This window comes from Oryzias latipes, chromosome 22, assembly GCF_002234675.1.
Source record: "Oryzias latipes chromosome 22, ASM223467v1".
Classification (NCBI taxonomy): Eukaryota; Metazoa; Chordata; class Actinopteri; order Beloniformes; family Adrianichthyidae; genus Oryzias; species Oryzias latipes.
In genome coordinates this window covers 11954574-11972509 of record NC_019880.2, presented here as the reverse complement: position 1 = coordinate 11972509, position 17936 = coordinate 11954574, and the positions used below count along the sequence as shown (strand labels likewise).

General features: G+C 39.0%; 2 protein-coding genes across 3 annotated transcripts; one reads left to right on the top strand and one right to left on the bottom strand.

Annotated features, from left to right (window-relative positions):
• Positions 1-863: 863 nt before the first annotated feature.
• On the top strand, positions 864-14017 carry hif1a (hypoxia inducible factor 1 alpha subunit). 2 transcript variants are annotated; one of them, XM_023951296.1, is made up of 15 exons: positions 864-1179; positions 8679-8869; positions 9139-9290; positions 9434-9518; positions 9867-9976; positions 10426-10628; positions 10801-10907; positions 11088-11235; positions 11366-11655; positions 11744-11949; positions 12041-12163; positions 12275-12522; positions 12598-12697; positions 12778-12865; positions 12939-14017. In XM_023951296.1, the coding sequence occupies exons 1-15, from the start codon at positions 1148-1150 to the stop codon at positions 13100-13102; spliced, it is 2247 nt and encodes a 748-aa protein (XP_023807064.1). In that variant the 5' UTR covers positions 864-1147; the 3' UTR covers positions 13103-14017. The 2 variants fall into 2 exon arrangements, with proteins under 2 accessions (XP_023807064.1, XP_023807063.1); XM_023951295.1 differs by having other exon boundaries at positions 12269-12522.
• Positions 14018-14025: 8 nt separating this feature from the next.
• On the bottom strand, positions 14026-17817 carry LOC101174474 (serine protease HTRA2, mitochondrial-like). The gene is made up of 8 exons (XM_004082277.4): positions 17148-17817; positions 16128-16332; positions 15553-15747; positions 15400-15432; positions 14797-14905; positions 14660-14729; positions 14491-14586; positions 14026-14394 (listed from the first exon to the last, which is right to left on the bottom strand). Exons 1-8 carry the CDS (start codon positions 17582-17584, stop codon positions 14229-14231), a joined length of 1311 nt encoding a protein of 436 aa, XP_004082325.2. The 5' UTR covers positions 17585-17817; the 3' UTR covers positions 14026-14228.
• Between the last annotated feature and the right edge of the window lie 119 nt (positions 17818-17936).

The window sequence follows — 17936 nt, the reverse complement described above, 5'->3', positions numbered from 1 at the left end:
TGTATACTGTATATATGTCATGTTTGGCAGCTGTCTGTAGGTTATATCTGAATCCACCCCATCTTTAATTACATCCAGAGCTTCCGGCAGCTTCCAGCAAAACCTTATTGAGTCCCCAATCTCACTCTGCTGTCCAGCATCTTTGACTGATAATCCCTTGAATCGGAGGAGATAATGAAAAAGACTCCACACAGAGACCCTCCAAGTAATTCCCCTATAGCAATCTTCAGGTTGATGCATTTCCAGTCCACAGGCCTATTGCTTTGTACTCTCAAGCTTGCTGTTTCTGCAGCAGCTCTAAATGAGTCAAGGAAAAGTTTTTTTTTCTCTGTCGAATGATACCTTTTATTTTCATTTTTACAGAATTGTGTCTTTGAATTTTAGGAGCAGATTACAACACAAATAGAAAACATACTTTATAGTAACTTTCCATTTATTTTTGTAAGGCAAATGTTAACTTTGCATTGTTTGTGTTGATCCATCCATGTGTCTGACAAGGAATAGTGACAGACTACTCAAAACAAAAGATGTTTCCACTATAAAAGCACATAAATAGCATAAATAAGGTAAATTAAAAAAAATTGCAAAAGGCCTTAAAAGGTAGAATTTGTATAAAAAACATAAGATGTAAACAATTACACATTTTTTGTATGTTTAGATACAATTTAAAAATCTTGTATCAATTATTCCCTGGAACATACATACCTTAACCTATTTGCCCTAAAATTGCATTACTTTTAATAAGTCACGCGCCATGCAGGCAGCAAAAATGTGTGCAATTTTAAGCAGCAGGTGATTTTAGCTTGCAGCGCGCGCCCCCGTTGGTGGAAAATAAGGACACGTGATTGCGCGTTCCCGGGAGGCAGCAGGAGGAGTCAACGATCCTTCGCGAGGCAACATTGTCTTAGCAAGAAGCGCGTCTCCTGCGTGGCACATTTTCCTTAACCCTACGGAAAGTATACCGAATAGCCCGATTTGAGCCAAAGAGAGTTTGATTTATCCAACAAAGGATATCTGCCTCGAACTCTTATGCAACCCACTTGAGAGGCAACGGATTAACATTGAGGGATTGTGGTTCATTTTCTGACGCGCCCGGATACAGCTTCACACCGATAGAGAGGCTAAACTCAAGTCCTTTCGTCCTGACATGGACACAGGATTTGTACCCGAAAAGAAAAGGTAACGTCACAGTTTGCTAACGCCGCTACTCGTCTGCTTTTCGTTTTAAACATTTCTAAACATGTTTTTCTTTTGTTAGAACTTTAATATTCACTTACGTTTACTACTCTCTACGGTCCAAAATTTCTAGCTTACTGCCAGTTTGGTGTGTTTGTTGGACTTCATACGAATGTCATCGCTGCTAGTAGTGTCGTTAGCAAAAATGCTAACATAGCTAGCTGTCGGAAATGGTGTTATATTGAAAGGTCGGCGTCAACCTGTCTATTTACACTAAATCTTTATATTGAAATAATTTAATGTGCTGGAATTTTTAAAATGTAGTTTATTTACGTCATTAAAACCGTTCTCTGCGTTTCCCTCCATCATCATGTGCTTTTTGTTCGGAAACTTCTTTAGATCCCAGCAGATGTGGTCGATTTTCTAAATCTTAATAATTAATAATACTTCGATTAATATTTGCAGTTTTTATACATCTAGTTACATTTGAGTAGATCAGTGGATTTATGTGGTTTAATAGTATTGACTGGTCAGTGAACACCTGCTGCTCACGTGTGACTTGTGGCCTGAAGTTCCTCCTTGTCTGCTTAAGTTTTAGTCGTTTTGAATTTGAGACTAAAGATTCATTTTAAAACTCTTGTTTTAGCCTTTTGTTTTGCTGAAAGTTGCTTTTTAAAAACCCATTTTAGAAAAAATTTGTTTCACCAAATGCCTTTGGTATTATATTATTATTGCTTTCCAAAAAATAATTAGATTTAGAGTAACACTCAACCATAATAATAATAGCAACAATAGTAATAATGATGTAAGATATAAAGGTTGTACAAGTGTCGTGCAACAGAGAAACTTTAAAGTTTCAGTTAATTTCGTTACTTTTAAGGTTAGGCAGCCATGTTTATTATTTGAAAGTTGTAGTTTTTTTACACAAAATTAACAATCATTCTATAATAAAATGTACAATTCAGTGAATAGAAATTATTGATAAAAACAACTCATTTGTAAACTGAACTACCAGTTTATCAAAGCTGATGCAATGAAGGGTAATCACATTTTACTAAATTGAATGATGTCTGGATTTTAATACATTGACAAAGTAGGATATTTATGATAAAATAATTGTGTTCTTTACTCTATTACAATTGATCTGACATTTTGGTTTAAAATATTAATCAAAATATTTGTTGACATTTTTTATAGACATAATACATATTAATTTTTAGATTTTACATATTATTTTATAACTTTTGTAATGTAAGTTTCTCATCTTAAAACAGCCATGTAACTTTGAACATTTAGTATACAGTATTTTGCATGAAGCAGAAATGTAATAAAGAAATGTATGTTCAACAGGAAAAAGTAAAAAGAAAAAGGTTTCCTCCCAGCAAGACATATTTTCTGACTTCCCCCCCCCCATAACTTTAATTCCCTGATGTACCACTTAATAACAAAAAATTTTTACCTACAAAAGCTCATAATGATTATGATTCAGCTGCTGGTGAAAAATATGAACATAGTGAATAGTAGTAAAAATTTGTGATGAAAAAACCCTTATAGTTCAGAAAGAAAACTTTATTTTTTTACACTGGTCAAGCACAAAGAGTGGCTAAAAGTTGAAAACTAAGTACATATCCTACTGCATCTGTCTGCCTAAACAGCTAAATGTGTGGTGGTTTTAGAGCTTTGTTTAGATCTAGATAATGGGGTCATCATTTAAACTGGAAATAAACACGTGTTCAGTCTTGGCCATTGTGGCAGTTTATTCTGATTTAGTTCTTTCAGACCTCCGTAAATTGTTTTGCTATAATTTCTGTCTCATCTCTTAATCACAGGGTCTTGACGTCAATGGGAGTGGCTAAAAGTGTGTAGGAATTCACTGAGTGGCGATGGGTGCTTCCTGTGAGGCATTCAAGGAGCAGACTAGTTAGAACTAGAAACAGATTACCTGGATTATATAGAAGGACATGTTTCTGTTTTTTGCCAAAAATATAACTTTATGGCTGTTTCCTGAATTGAATTAAATTAAAGTTGAAATTAGGATTTTTGTATAATTACCTACTGTGACTATGTTGGGGGTTTTAACCACTGGGAAGTGCAGACTTAGAGGTCAGAGATGGATGTTATGTCATAACAGAAATCTTAAGTGAGAGGAACTCTTGTGAGCTGTTTAACTTTTTGATCCCTCATAAATATGCCAAAAGGCTAACGAAGATTGTTTCTTTGTCTTTTGAGTTGTTTTTTTTGTTTTTTTTGGTGTTAAAGCTGCAAAGATCAACGGGTTATGGGCCCAGAAGCAACTAAAAAGAAATCTTAGAAAAAAAAATATGATTGATGATTTTATTATACATGAAAATTTGTGGCGATTATCATGCTAACGTCGGGATAAATTCACAAGAATGCTCCATCACTTATATTTGATGTTAATAAAAGCAAGTTTGAGCAATGTCAAAACTTGCTTTTTGACCCAATAGTGAAGCTAAAGAGCAGCAGGCGCTCAGAAAAATGCAGATGAGAGATGCAGCTGTTAATCAAAGAAAAGCACTGAGAAATCTGAGGAATTATTGCTGCAGAAAGGTATTTTTAGCCTGTACAACCTACATTGCTACACCAGACAAGGGATGTTAACAGTTATGAATTTTAAGAGCAAAAACCGCTAACACAAAGATTGCCTGAAAGTTTTTAAATGTTGGGAATGGTTGTTAAAGATGTTAAGAGCAAAGTTTCTTGAGTTTAAACTTTTTGAAGATGTACATTTTAATTATAGATCATAAGGATTGCGATCAGAGGTGTGCAAAGGCACACTATGCCAAGTCAACAGTCACTTTGTGGATGTGATATCATGCACTGTGCAAAAAGTTGCTGTCATTGTAGCAGTAACACTTCCACAATGTCACTACTTGCTGACATGATGGATGGATGGATAGAAAGAAATTAGGAAATCTGCGATGGAACTGGAACTTTGCTTTAAAAGTCAATATACATGTGATTTATTCAGATGGAACGGTGCCAACTTCTTGAAAGTCATCTACTTGCATTCCCATGGAAGTGGCCACAGTAATACAACACACATGCTTTAAAAGTGCTTTATCATGCTTTTCTTAAGCCTTTCAGAGTAAGCCAGCCTTGTGTCTGCAGCGTGTCTGCATTTGCCCACGAAAACAAAGAACATCTAAACTTTGGCAAAGATGGATGTGCATATCAAATTAAAGTGTTTTTGCTGATCACCACTAGTTCTGTTCAGAAAGTGTGTGCGTTTGTGTTAGCCTGGGGGCGATGCTGGCAGCATAGACTCTTTCTGGAAGGGACAGTTCCCCACTTTGTGATGTCATAGTGTGGTTTTCGTGGGTTAGAAAGGGCTGGTGCTCAGAGCACAGGTTTTTAGAGGAATACTCAGAGGTGGGCGAACGGATCCAAATACCACTTTGGGTTGTTTTGTGAGAAATTATTATTATAATACACGTAAAAGCTCCAAAAGGTGGTGGTGTTTTTTTTTTTTTTCATGATGTAGGCCCTTTAATAGGTTAACATGGAAAACCTCTGACCAAATGCTGACAGATAAAAGGTCAGACTTACCAAAATGATCAAATTTGTCTAAAATGTAAAATAAATCTTCAAAACACTATATGGCATCCCTCACACATTAAAAATGGGATTAGTGGATCATTGCCACGTTATGTAAGGTTTGTTTTTTACAACTGTGAGGTGCAGGTGTGGAGGTCAGGGACACAAGTTACGTCATACCATTTAGTGAAAGTAACAGTTTGTTACTGCTTGAGAAGAATATATTTTTTGTTCTTAATAAATATGCCAAGAAGATTATTGATTTTGTCACCTTTTTGTCTCCGTTCTTCCCTATGAAGCTGCATTTTATTTACATTATTATATTTTTGCTTGAATTTAAAAGATAATTTTAAAACTACAAATGTTTAAAAAGGTCATTGTTGGAAGCTGAAATGGTTACATGACAAACTAACAGTAAATGTGCAAGAAATTATATTGGATCGATACATTTTTGTTTTTAATGAAGATTTATTTAAATAGATCTTTTAAAATCCAGTTTTACCCAGAATCACATTCATGTTGGTGTGTTATTTCGTCCAAGGCAGAAAGATTTTCCAGACAGATTAAAGCAATATTCTTTTGTATTTTGGCAAACACTAATTTTTAACTAGATAGATTTCGCTTTATCACATATCCTGGAAATCAAACCATCCATTGCTATGAATTTTCATAAATTGAGTAAAAATACAGATGCACGTATGAAAGCTAAATTGGCTAATTCAATTCAAGCTTGTGTGTTAAATCGATAAAAGGGCCTCTTTAGTTGATCTCCACATGAAGTTAACACCATATCCAACTTTTTGATAAGCCTTTTTTATAAGCAAAAAGAAAATTTCTGCTTCCAGCAGAGCTACATTTATCTGTAAGGGAAGTGTATTTACGTCCCTGTTTGTGACCGTTACTGTTTCTTTAATTTAGATTACATAATAGCACCATATTCATTCAACTGGGCTAACAGATGTATAGAGCATTTCCCTTGTGAAGTAGGTCAGCGCCTGGTCACAAAATACACAAACAACTGCTTGATATAACTCAGGAGGTTTTTGAAGAGGGACTATTCTTTTTTTTTATTCTTATTTTTTATTTTCCTCTTATCATATCGATATGTCGTCTGTTGAAAATTATGAATTTCCTACACTGCCAAATTGCTTTTGTAACTGCAAACTTTACTTATTTGAAGAACTTATGACTTTTTGTTTTTTGCTTTTTGTACTGGTAGCACTAATTACATTTTTATTTTCATTTCCAGTTTAAGAAGTAAAAAAAAAATTTGTTTAAAAATTTTCTGAAAGTTTAGTCTGTAAAAACACAACAGCAACACGATAAATCGGTCCTTTATCATGATTTTGGACATTTGTGATGTATTTACTTATCAAATTGTTTTGTCTGTATTGAGTTAATTTCATCTTTTTCATTTGAGTAAAAGTATGTCTGAAATACAGGACAAAGATGTAAGTTAGCTTCTCCATCCTTTCAAGCATTTGTTGTATTGTTTATTTTTTTATAAAGCAGCTAAACACATTTGTTTTACAGTTTTTCTTTTTTATTATTGGATGAAATGAACTGGGGAAAAATCAATAAAATATAAACCACCTGCTGTTTCATGTTCATGTGCTTTGATATTTGCTCAATTCAAATAGTCTTCATGCTGATGTGTAGAATGTAGAGCTTGTTTAACAGCCTCTATTACAGTGTGCCATTGTATCCCGGGGAATTATATTGGATTATTCCCAGCTGAATCCCAGCATCGGTTTTTCAATACTTCAGCAGGAAGGTTGTGCCTTCCATAGAGATGACGGTCTGGTTTAGACTTGAAACCTTTGTTACCCTAGAGGACTAATTATGTTTGGATATTCAATTTGCACATCACACATTCTACATGCAACGTTCATGTGCAAAACAGAAAACACGGCGTCATTCTGTCCTGACAGCTAATTGGATTAGCCACAGGTGAGGGCGCCTCAAATTACTGCTGGTTTTATCTGTAGTGGGAGTGCGTGTTAGATCAATTTTAATTCGATGAACGTTTCATAGCCAGGTGCTTTTAAGCTGTTGACTGTTTGTGGTGCAGCTCCTGTGGCATCTAAATGCATTTTGGGTAATGAGGTAAAGCTTGAGAGAAGACCTGAGGATGGATTCATCTTTTATTTACTTATTTATTTTTGAAGTCTCTTTTTATCCTCCCTAGAACAGATTTGTGTATCATTACCCCCTTTACTGCAAAAAATGTATTGTAGAATTAAAGGTAAGCTTTATTAAAGTTCCCCCCCCCCCCCCCCCCCCCCCCCCGAAATATTAAAAAAACTTAAGCTAATATTCTCAGAAATAGGATTGACCTTTCAGCTTTATATTATATAAATTCCCACATTATTAACTCTCTTTAAGTGGACTCTCTTCAAATTTATATCAATTTGTTGACATAGCAGTACTGAACACGATTGCTTATGACTTTCCCAAAGCTTTCTAGGATTTGCTGGAATATTTGACCCTCCTTTTGCAAACAGGCCACACTAACACACTCAGACTGGAGGTGTTCTCTAATCAAAGCCATTGTAACAATCCAGCTGTATTTATTGTCCGTGTAAAGATTTCAAAGTGCACACAGATACCTCGCCAAAGACTAACCTAGGTGTAATAATTGTTTGTAATTGAGTATACCTTTAAAGCCATTGTTTTACCAAGCTCTGATTCCAAAACCACCGGTAGTAGTTTTTAAACAATAATCGGTCTTGATTTTTCAGCATCTTAAGTTGCATTCTTTTTTAATAAAAATTGTTGCTGACCCAAAAAGAAAAATACCATTGTAAACACTTACAATATAAATAACAATTTCTAAAGACCATTTATCATTTTTGATCCATTTCAAAAGTGTTCCTAGTGGTCTTTTAATAATGATTATGTTGTTTTTAGGCACAAAAAAAGAGACTGTCGTTTTCTACAACAGTTTCTGCAGACTGACAAGAGTGACTCTCCTCATAAGTTGTGGCCTGTAACCGTGGCATGAAACAAGCCCCCACCCCCCCCCATCTGTTTACATGCTCTCCAGCTAGCTTACAGCCACTCACAACCCCAAGCTAACCATATCAGTGTAGCGAAAATGATGAGGAATATCTTTCTATCTATATCTAGCTATCTAGCCGTACAGTTTTCAGCCAGATGCCGTCTCCAACCAGGAAAACAAAGACATACAGAGATCTATTTGTCTATAAGTGGATGCATCAAAATGGAGTGGAGCGGCACCGTGTTGTGCTGCTGTGAAAAAGAAAACAGAATCAACTTATTTGTGATTTTTTTTTTTTTTTTTTTTTTTTTTTTTTTTTTTTTTTAAGTGATATTTGATGTTACAATTAAGTTTTTTTTTTCTTTTTTGGTTTATTTATTTATTTATTTATTTATTTTTTGCAAACAGTGGTCCTTGAGGGGCGGCTCCTCAAATGTTTTGGAAGTGGTGTAGTCGATGATAATCGGTATTTGTAAGGTAAACATACAATCAAAAAGGATCTTCAGGATTCCTGTTTAGTTCGATAGTTTAAATGTTGGCTTCTTTATGCTCTTTGAGAATCAGATTTAGTGTGTTAATCTTTAGATTTTGCTTGTACAATGTAGACAGCCCATTAATCTGTTCTTGGTTCATTGCATGAACAAATTCAGATTGGATCAAAAGCAAATAAAAGTCTGATGGAGCTGCTGGCCCAAGTTAACCTAAATCATGAAAATGTACCTTAATCTGTCTTGTGTCTCCATCTGAAGCTTAATAAACCAAGCTTTAAAATACATATCATTTTTGATTAAATTGCAAAATACCAGAAAGTACAGTCAGTTACCTAGAAGTCTAAAGCTTTGGCTGACTGAATAAAGGCTGGTCAGATGTCTGTCTTAGTGTGAAGTTCATCAAAGCTGGTGATTGGCATTGCTGTTGCTGATTGACCGCCTCTTCCCTGCAGAGTGAGTTCAGAGCGGAGGAAGGAGAAATCCAGGGATGCAGCGAGGAGCCGGCGTGGGAAGGAGTCGGAGGTGTTTTATGAGCTGGCCAAGCTGCTGCCGCTCCCTCACAACGTCAGCTCCAGCCTGGACAAAGCGTCAGTCATGAGACTGACCATAAGTTACCTGCGTATGAGAAAACTACTCGGCACCGGTTAGTATGTTTAATTTATGTTGTCGGGAAAGCAGAGCAAACTGAAAACAATTGTTTTGGTAAATCAAGAAAAGTATGATAACATTTAAACACGTGGAGTTTGAAAAAATGGGTAACTGTAAACCAGTTGTTTGCTCTAAACATACTGAGTCACACAACCTTACAGGCTGCTTTTGTTTGCTTAGTGTCCCAAAAAAGTTGACATTTCTTCTTGTTTATTAACACTGCCTCACTCTAATCTCTTTCCCAACTTCATGTTATTTTACCAGATGAGCCTAAACAAGAAGAGGAAACAGAGCTTGATATGAAATTCAACAGTTCCTACATGAAGGCTCTGGACGGTTTTCTCATGGTGCTGTCTGAAGACGGAGATATGATTTATCTCTCAGAGAATGTCAACAAATGCCTTGGGCTGGCACAGGTTAGTCCCGTAATATCAGAAACAGGACAGTAGAAAATTTCAAGAAGCAAACAGGAAGTTTGGAAGTAAGGCTAGACTTCCTACGAGAAAGAGGAACGCATGGAGATGCTCCACAGTTGTTCACGGCTGACATCTTTTTGCAGTTTGACCTGACCGGGCACAATGTGTTTGACTACACACATCCCTGTGACCAGGAGGAGCTTAGGGAGATGTTGGTGTACAGAACAGGTGAGCTGCAGCAACTTCAGAGGAAAACCAACTCCTGCATCCCAGATGTAACGTTGATAAGAAGAGTTTTCTCACATCGTGATGAGCAAACATGTTTTACCTTTGATTTGCTGCTGGGTGTTGATGTTAATTACATTTAGCTAAGAAAATGATTTTTACTAAAATGAGCTTTTTGGAGCAGATTTGCTGCCTCCAGCCCAACCCCCCCCTCCCCCCCCCCTCATTTTTAATCAGTCTTCACCCCAGTGAAAGTATGTATGTAGCTCAGTGCCTCCTCTTTGTAGCTGCTTGAAATGTAACTCTGGTTTACTTCTGTCAACTCAAGCTCAACATTTCTTGTGTGTTTAGGCTCCAAGAAAGCAAAAGAACCAAATCCAGAGCGCAGCTTCTTCCTCCGAATGAAGTGTACACTCACCAGCAGAGGGCGCACCGTCAATGTCAAGTCAGCTACATGGAAGGTTGGGGTCATTTTCAAGTCATAACAATATTTTAGGTCAGAACGTCAATGTCAGTTTCAATAGTGATAGACATGTGGTCAAGTTTATCAGGTTTTTTTCATGTTTAGTTTTTATTGAGTGTGAGGTTTTATTTGTTTAACCTTCTAGAAGCTGCATGACTGGTTAATGTGAGGCCTGTTCTGTATCAGTGCGACTGTAATAAGATAATAATGAAGTTACACAATAATCATAATGAGATTGCATTCATTGCCTTTTGAACACACTTCAGTTGGCAGGATCACAAAGCAGATAAACGACACATTTGGTATTGATATATTGTAAATTTAAGAAGGGGATTTTTTTTTTCTTTTTCTTTTAGAATATAGATAGGTGAAATGTTTGTATCCAAAATAAAGGAAAGCATTTTGTTGTCCTATACTGAATGTGTTTTTACTGTTTTGTGCCTGCAGGTGCTTCATTGCTCAGGTCGCGTGCACGTTAACAGCGTTGAAGCTGAGCAGAACAGTAACGGACAAAAAGAGCCTCCTGTTCCGTACCTGGTTCTGATCTGTGACCCAATCCCCCACCCCTCCAACATCGAGGTCCCTTTGGACACCAAGACCTTCCTCAGCCGCCACACAATGGACATGAAGTTCACTTACTGTGATGAGAGGTGGGTTTTTTTTTGTTGTTTTGTCTCCTCCTCCTCCTTTTAATACAGTAAGAGCAAAAGGTTAAGAGTGTGAACTCATTTAAAACATTTGTAACCACACAGAGCCCCCTACTGTTCAGTACTGGTACTGAAAGTCTAGACCTAAAGAAAATCTTTGTTTTGTTTAATCCAGGATCACTGAGCTCATGGGTTATGACCCAGAGGACCTTATGAATCGCTCTGTGTATGAGTACTACCACGCTCTGGACTCAGACCATCTCACTAAGACTCACCAAAACTGTAAGTAAAACAGTTTTGTTTTAAAAAAATTAAAACCAAAATTTAAACTTTAGCTTCTGTTTTAATAATATTTGAAATATATATATATATATATATATATATATATATATATATATATATATATATATATATATATATATATATGTGTTTTTAAATCAGTTAATTTTTTTATGCTTGTAGTGTTTGCTAAGGGCCAGGTCTGCACGGGTAGATACCGGATGTTGGCCAAGAGTGGAGGCTTTGTGTGGGTCGAAACACAAGCCACCGTTATCTACAACACCAAGAACTCTCAGCCGCAGTGTGTTGTTTGTGTCAACTTTGTGCTCAGGTACTGTGAAGTCTCTGCAGATTGGACAGTTGCGTCTTTAGAGAAGACATAATCATCAAAGCATTCGCAGAAGATTTTTCTTTGCTGCAGATGTAACTTTCCTGTCTTATGCTTTTTTTTTTTTGAACAGTGGAATCCAAGAAGAGAAACTGATCATGTCTCTGGAGCAGATTGAGGATGTGAAATCGGTGAAAGAGGAGCCGCAGGAGGCAGGCGAGGTTGGAGCTGAGAGCGACAAGACTGCATCAACGACGGCAGAAACTGGACCGGAGCAAGAACTGATAAAGCCCTTTAAGAAGATGATGGAGTCAGAACCGTTTGACACACTGTATGACCAGCTGAAGGAGGAGCCTGAGGCCCTCACCCTGCTCGCTCCAGCAGCTGGAGACACAATCATCTCCCTGGATTTCAGCCAGCCTGGTGTGTAGATCTATAACCGCATTCAGAAATGTTCATTATTAGCATCAGTGAACCCATTCTCACTCTGGTTCCGATTTTCCTGGTGAAGAACCAGAACCAGAGATCCACTTGCTGAAGGACACTCCTCTCTACAATGATGTGATGCTGCTCTCCACGAGTGACAAGCTGGCTCTTCCTCTGTCCCCTCTGCCGCCCAGCGAGGTTCTCGGTCTGTCCAACACACCTGATGAGGCCAAACCTGAGAGTCCCAGCGAAGCCCCACCCAACACATTGATCCCGGACAGTCCGGCGCAGGTGGGTCGGCTTGAAAAGCATATTTATTAAAAGTATTGACTATTTTGTTTTTTGAAGAGGGGACAATGGAAAGGGTTTTTTTTTATTGTAGACCGCCAGTCCGATAGACTTTTGCTTCCCCATGGATTCAGAAGTGAACTCTGAATTCAAACTGGATTTGGTGGAGAAGATGTTTGCCATCGACACCGAATCCAAAACCCCATTCACCACACAGGTAATCATCAGCTTTTACTGTATTTGTAGCGTCTTTATTTAGTTATCATCAAACCAAAACTGTCAAGAACTCTCATTGATTGAACTGCTTTGATCCCTAATGTTGACGGAGGACTTGGATCTGGAAATGTTGGCTCCCTACATCTCCATGGACGATGATTTCCAGCTGCCCTGTGTCGCCGTGGAGGAGCCACAGTCTTCTGGAGCAGCCAAACCCCTGAAGCCTTCTCCGGTTGGTGTTACACAAGACGCCCTCAGCTATCCCAGCTCCCATTTCAGCCCACTTAGCGGTTGCACGGCCTCTCCAGGGCCTCCTGACACTGCCAGCACCGCGTCTCTGCCCACCGAGACACTGGACAGGTGACGTCTCCAAACGTGAACAACTTCCGTCACATTTTAGAACAGCTGGTTAAATGGAATGTTTCTCTGCTGCAGAGCTGGAAACCTGCAGAAAGATGTCCACCTCTGCAGTCTAGCAGCTCCAAACACGCAGCGTAAAAGAAAGCTGAGTGATCTAATGGAGATCATCGAACAGGTAAGTCCACCTTAAATAGTTGATGTAACTTCACTTCCACAGATTTCAGGTAAACCATTTTTATTTGATGTTCCTCTCAGGGACCTTTGCCCAAGGAGTCAGAGAAAGGCAAAAAACTAAAAGCATCAGAGCTGGGAACAACCAGGACTGTCCTTTTGGTATCATCAGGTAAGAAAAATAAAAAAGACTGGGTCGGTTTCATTGTAACATGTCAGCTGAAGTTGATGTCTCTCTGACGTAGATTTGGCAAGTCGGCTGCTTGGCACCACTTCCGAGAGCTCCAGTTCTCCCTTCACTCTGCCGCAGCTCACTCGCTATGACTGCGAGGTCAACGCCCCTTTACAAGGTCGCCAGTGCCTCCTGCAGGGGGAGGAGCTTCTGCGGGCTTTGGACCACGTCATCTGAGCCGGTCTCTCCCTGCTGGACTGACTGGACACTACAACGAGTCCCTGACATTTTCATCCCCCCTCCTTCCTTCCCGCCCTCCACCCCACACTTCCTTATTTATGTATCCGTACGAGTTCGACTATTTAGTCCGGCTGCTGTTCGTGCACATCGTGTGATATTTGCAGCATTCCACCAAGACAAACACCACAGCAGCAGTGTGGGTTTTTATTTTTTGGGTTCGTGGGATTGTCGTAGTTCTTGGTTCATTTGTTTCTCCCTCTTCCTAGGGGGGGAGGGGTCTCTCAGCACACAGCGCCTTGACAGGTGACCCGTCTGCAACGGGTCACCATAGAACCTGGCGCTACTGCCAGCAGTGTATTGTAAGCTTCAGTCGCACAATTTCTATTTTCTTAAAGAAAAAAATGACTACCAGCAATATATATTAAGCCTTTTTAACGTAGTTTTAATGGGATATAAACAGTTCTATTTTTTTCTTCCCATACTTGTATGTTGTAGTACTCGTACCTAGAAAGATATGGCTTAAACCTGAAGTGGGTTGAATGTTTCCATTTAATGGCTGTCTTTGATCTAAACACAATTGTGTAGCAGTCTAGTACAAGTCACTTTATTTGTTGTTACTGTACATATACCAGGGAAATGTGTTCAGTGTGGCTTCACAGCTTGGTGTGAAGTTTTATCTCATGCAGGATTTACTTTTTTTTTTTTTTTTTTAAACATGAATTGGATTCATGGTTTTAGTCATTTGTGTGACGTTCTCAAAGCGGTCAGTTCTAATCCCATTTTGCTCATGTACATCCTAACACTTTCTTGCTCACTTAATGGTAGTCCATTTAATACCATTTCTTCTTGCCGTAGTTTTGAGTCACTCATGCTACTTTTGCTGTTTAACAATAAATGGCTTTAAAAGAAAAATAGGAGCGTTTGCAGTTGACCTTTTTATTTAACAAACAGTGCATTATGGGTCGGGGAAGACAAACATTTCAAATTAGATGTTTCATTTCTCAGAGTTATTAAAATGGCATCTGTGCTACTCAAAGGGAAACTTAAACGAAGAGTCTGTGTTCACATTTCCTCAGTGTGCCAGCAGGGAAGGCAGACATGACGCCTGTCCGTCTCCATCCTGTTACTCGATGAATTCAGGAGTCACTTGCAGTCGCAGCAGCTCCTTCCCTCTCTGCACCAGCATGGTGATCCTGTCGCTGCTGCGGACCGCCTTGTAGATCTCCTCTGAGGTGTTGACTTTAACGCCGTTGATCTCCACTACGATGTCTCCTGCTAGCATGCCGGCTCTGAAACGCACAAAGCAGCCCGAGGGAGAAATGAGTGGCACTTGAATGCATCACCTGCAATCTGGGTCATACTCGACTTCCCTTACAGCGCTTTACCTGCTAGCAGGCGAGCCAATGATGACTCTGTGGATCAGGATGCCATGCGTCACGTTGGGGAACATGGGGTCTCTCAGCTGCAGCTCAGTGATGATGCTACGGAGGGATTCAGACCAATATGGATTTAGATGCTCTGGTGATTTAAATATGCCGAAATCGCTGTGGTTACCTTGGAGTCAGCGTCAGCATCATAACTCCAATGTATCGAGCCTTAGTTCTAGATTCGCCAACTGAAGACTCTTAAAGAAAAAAACATAATCAGGTGTAGAGTCTGTACAGAAAACAGGAGGTCTTTTTATTTCTTACTGGTTTTCTTTGCTGCTTGATCAAGGAAGATTTTCAGCCGGTCAGATGGAATAGCAAATGAAATCCCAGCAGTGACCTTCATTGTGTTGATACCAATAACTTCCCCATCCTAAGAACAAGTGAGATATCAGTTACAACATGCAATCACGGGGCTGCATCTTATTTTTGTTTTTTAATTTAATCAACACCAAAACTATTGACTTAGTAATAAGACCAGGAGGAAGGAAGAGAAGAGCCTTGTGCCTTTCAGCTTAAAGCTGGCTTTAGGCAGAAACTGCAGCCGGGTCGGCTAACAGAGTCACTGCCAGATGGCTTCTTAAGTAGCTCAATCCCATTCATTTCAATAGAAAACTTTACAACAAAGAGAAAACTATTCCAAAACCTCATTCATGTTTAATACCTATGGCAAATATTAACATTAAGTCTCATTTTAATTTGAAAATGACCACATTAAAATGAATTAAATATAGATATTATTTAATGCTTGCATATGGTGCTCAATGTGTTGTTGTATTTGAGCTGAAAATCCGATCGAATTCAGTTTGAGGAAAACAAAACATTTGAATGCTTTTACTTCAATATTAAGCAAGAGCTGTGACTCACCAGATTAATCAGTGGACCTCCGGAATTTCCAAACTGCAAAAGAAGTTAGTCACAGGTGATGAGAAGTAATCCAACACCTGAGTAACAACAACTCCATTCACCCTTGATTTAAGGGAATGTCATTAGTCACGGAGTCACCGGCAGAGAACTCACATCGATGGTGGCGTCTGTCTGGATGTACTCCATGTTGGGGTTGGACAGGCCCAGCTCCTTGCTGTCCCTTTGCGCCGAGCTAACGATCCCGGATGTGATCGTGTTCCGGAGAGCGAACGGGCTTCCCATGGCGACCACAAACTCCCCCTGTCGAATATCTGACGACTGGCCCAGTTTCAGAGTGGGTAGTGGGTTCTGCACGTCCCAAAAGAAAAAGAAAAAAGCTCTTTCAATATAAGAAAAAAGGTGTTTCTTTTAGTCTCATTTTGTCCTTATGTTTGTGTTAGATTGCAGACACGTTGGTCTGTGGTTTTTCCCAACGATTCTGCAATCCTTTTGAGTAAAGTAAACAAATCACAGCTTTCTTATTCTGATGTAGAAAACCTGGAAATTACGATCTTCGCTGAACAGGAACCAAAACTAAAAGTCAACCGATGACTCAAACCAGCTCGTTTGACTCACTTTAGCAGAGATTCCTGTCAACAGTCAACAACTATGAACTCCAACTACACTAAGAAAAGATCAAACCAAAATATATTTTGTTTAAGCAGAAAGGATTTTTGGCTGCCGCTAACCTTTGTAGTGATTTTGATGGTTGCGATGTCGGCCACAGGATCCACGTCCTGCACGCTGGCGTGGTACATGTCCCCATTGGTGAGCTTCACACGAACGCCTCTCTTGTTGGCCACAACGTGTGCATTGGTGACGATGAGACCATCACTGCTGATGATAAAACCAGAGCCGTTCGACACCGGGACTTCCCTCCCTGAAAAAGGGTGTCTGTAAAAAAAAAAAAGTGCATTTTAAACGAACTAAACAGAAACAGATTTTTTTTTTCCCCAAATAAAGAAGTTCTGAAGCAGCTTGTTTTGCAACTTTCATATATGAAAGAAGTTAGGCTCAAAAACCAAAATACCAAGATTCTGAGACATGTTTTAATCATTAAATCTTAAAAGGTTTTCTTTAGGGGTATAAACTGAACAAAAAACAAAACTATGGAATTTTATATGAATCTGAGACAGAAAAGCAAAGTGAATTTATAGCATTTTTAAGTCAAATTTGATTTGACCCAGTCTGGCAAAAAATAAACATTATGTTGACCAAAACATTTCCAAAATGTGTCTTCAAAGAGGTCTGGATAATAGATTCATTTATAGATCACTACAAGTTTAGCTTTTACATTCAAATCTAGTACCTACTTCCAAATAAAATAATAACGGGAAGAAAAACGTTTTTATCTTGTTTTTTCGTGTAATTGTACTGTTGCAATGACAATAAAGGGTATGTATTCATTCAGATCTGACTTTTAACACAAAGGTTGCATAACTGTTCACTGATGTGTATCACAACCAGCCATTGCAATGTTGTTAAACCAACTTTAACAAAGACACAACATGTGGAAAAACAGAAAATCACTCAACCAGCAGATGTCAAGATAAGCTGACAGGGTTCAAATGAAACATTTGTTTTCTTTTTTTTTTTTTTCTTTTTTTTTTGTGGACGTTTGGCATTTTTTCTCATTAATTTACAACAAAAAACTATTTCTTTCAAACATTTCAGCCAGAACAGATGGGACTATTTTTTTGGCGACTCACCTGCCCAAGATCTCAATGTACACAACAGCTGGAGTGGACTTCTCCACCACATCTGCAATAAAGTTGTACTTAAAGCGGGGGCTGTCTGGTTTAAAGGGGGAGGCACAGTGAGCCGAGGGTAGAAGGAGCTCTAGAAACCTCCTGGACTTAGAGTCTCCTCTGACCCCTTTGTCCTTTTGGCTGTCCAGAAAAGCCGCACCACAGAGCCCCAAACCCAGCGACGTCCACAGGACAGAGCCGCCGCTCTGGCCACTGTCTCCTTCCGCCTCGGCTCTGTCGTAAAGACTCTTCCTCCCCGTGGGTTCTCCGTGGCCGCAGGTCACAGCAGAAGACGCCCGAGAAAACGTGTTCTTGGGCAAAGCGTTGAGTCTCTGACAGCGGGCTTGTGTCACCAAAGCGGACACAAAACACTTACGGACAGCAGCACTTACTGCCATGTTGCATCACTCACCACTTTACTGACACCAAACGCGACGTTAAATTCCAAGATATACCAAATGAGAAAAAGACTGTTCTGTAAAAATAGCAACACTAATAGAATATGTCCGGAATAAATACAAATTATTCAAGATACTTTCTTAAAAGTTGAACTTCTCGATTCAGTGGTTTGGGTGGGTGACAGCCTCCCAGGGATCGTTTCTTCGTCCACGACTCTACTTTGCTCGTTTAGATGCAAGTTTGCTTACTGCTGCCCCCTAAAGGACTAAGGAAAAAGTGCTTCCTCAACTACAACTTCCTCAACTACACAATGAAGTAGCAACAAATCCAGAAAATCAGAAAGAAAATCCA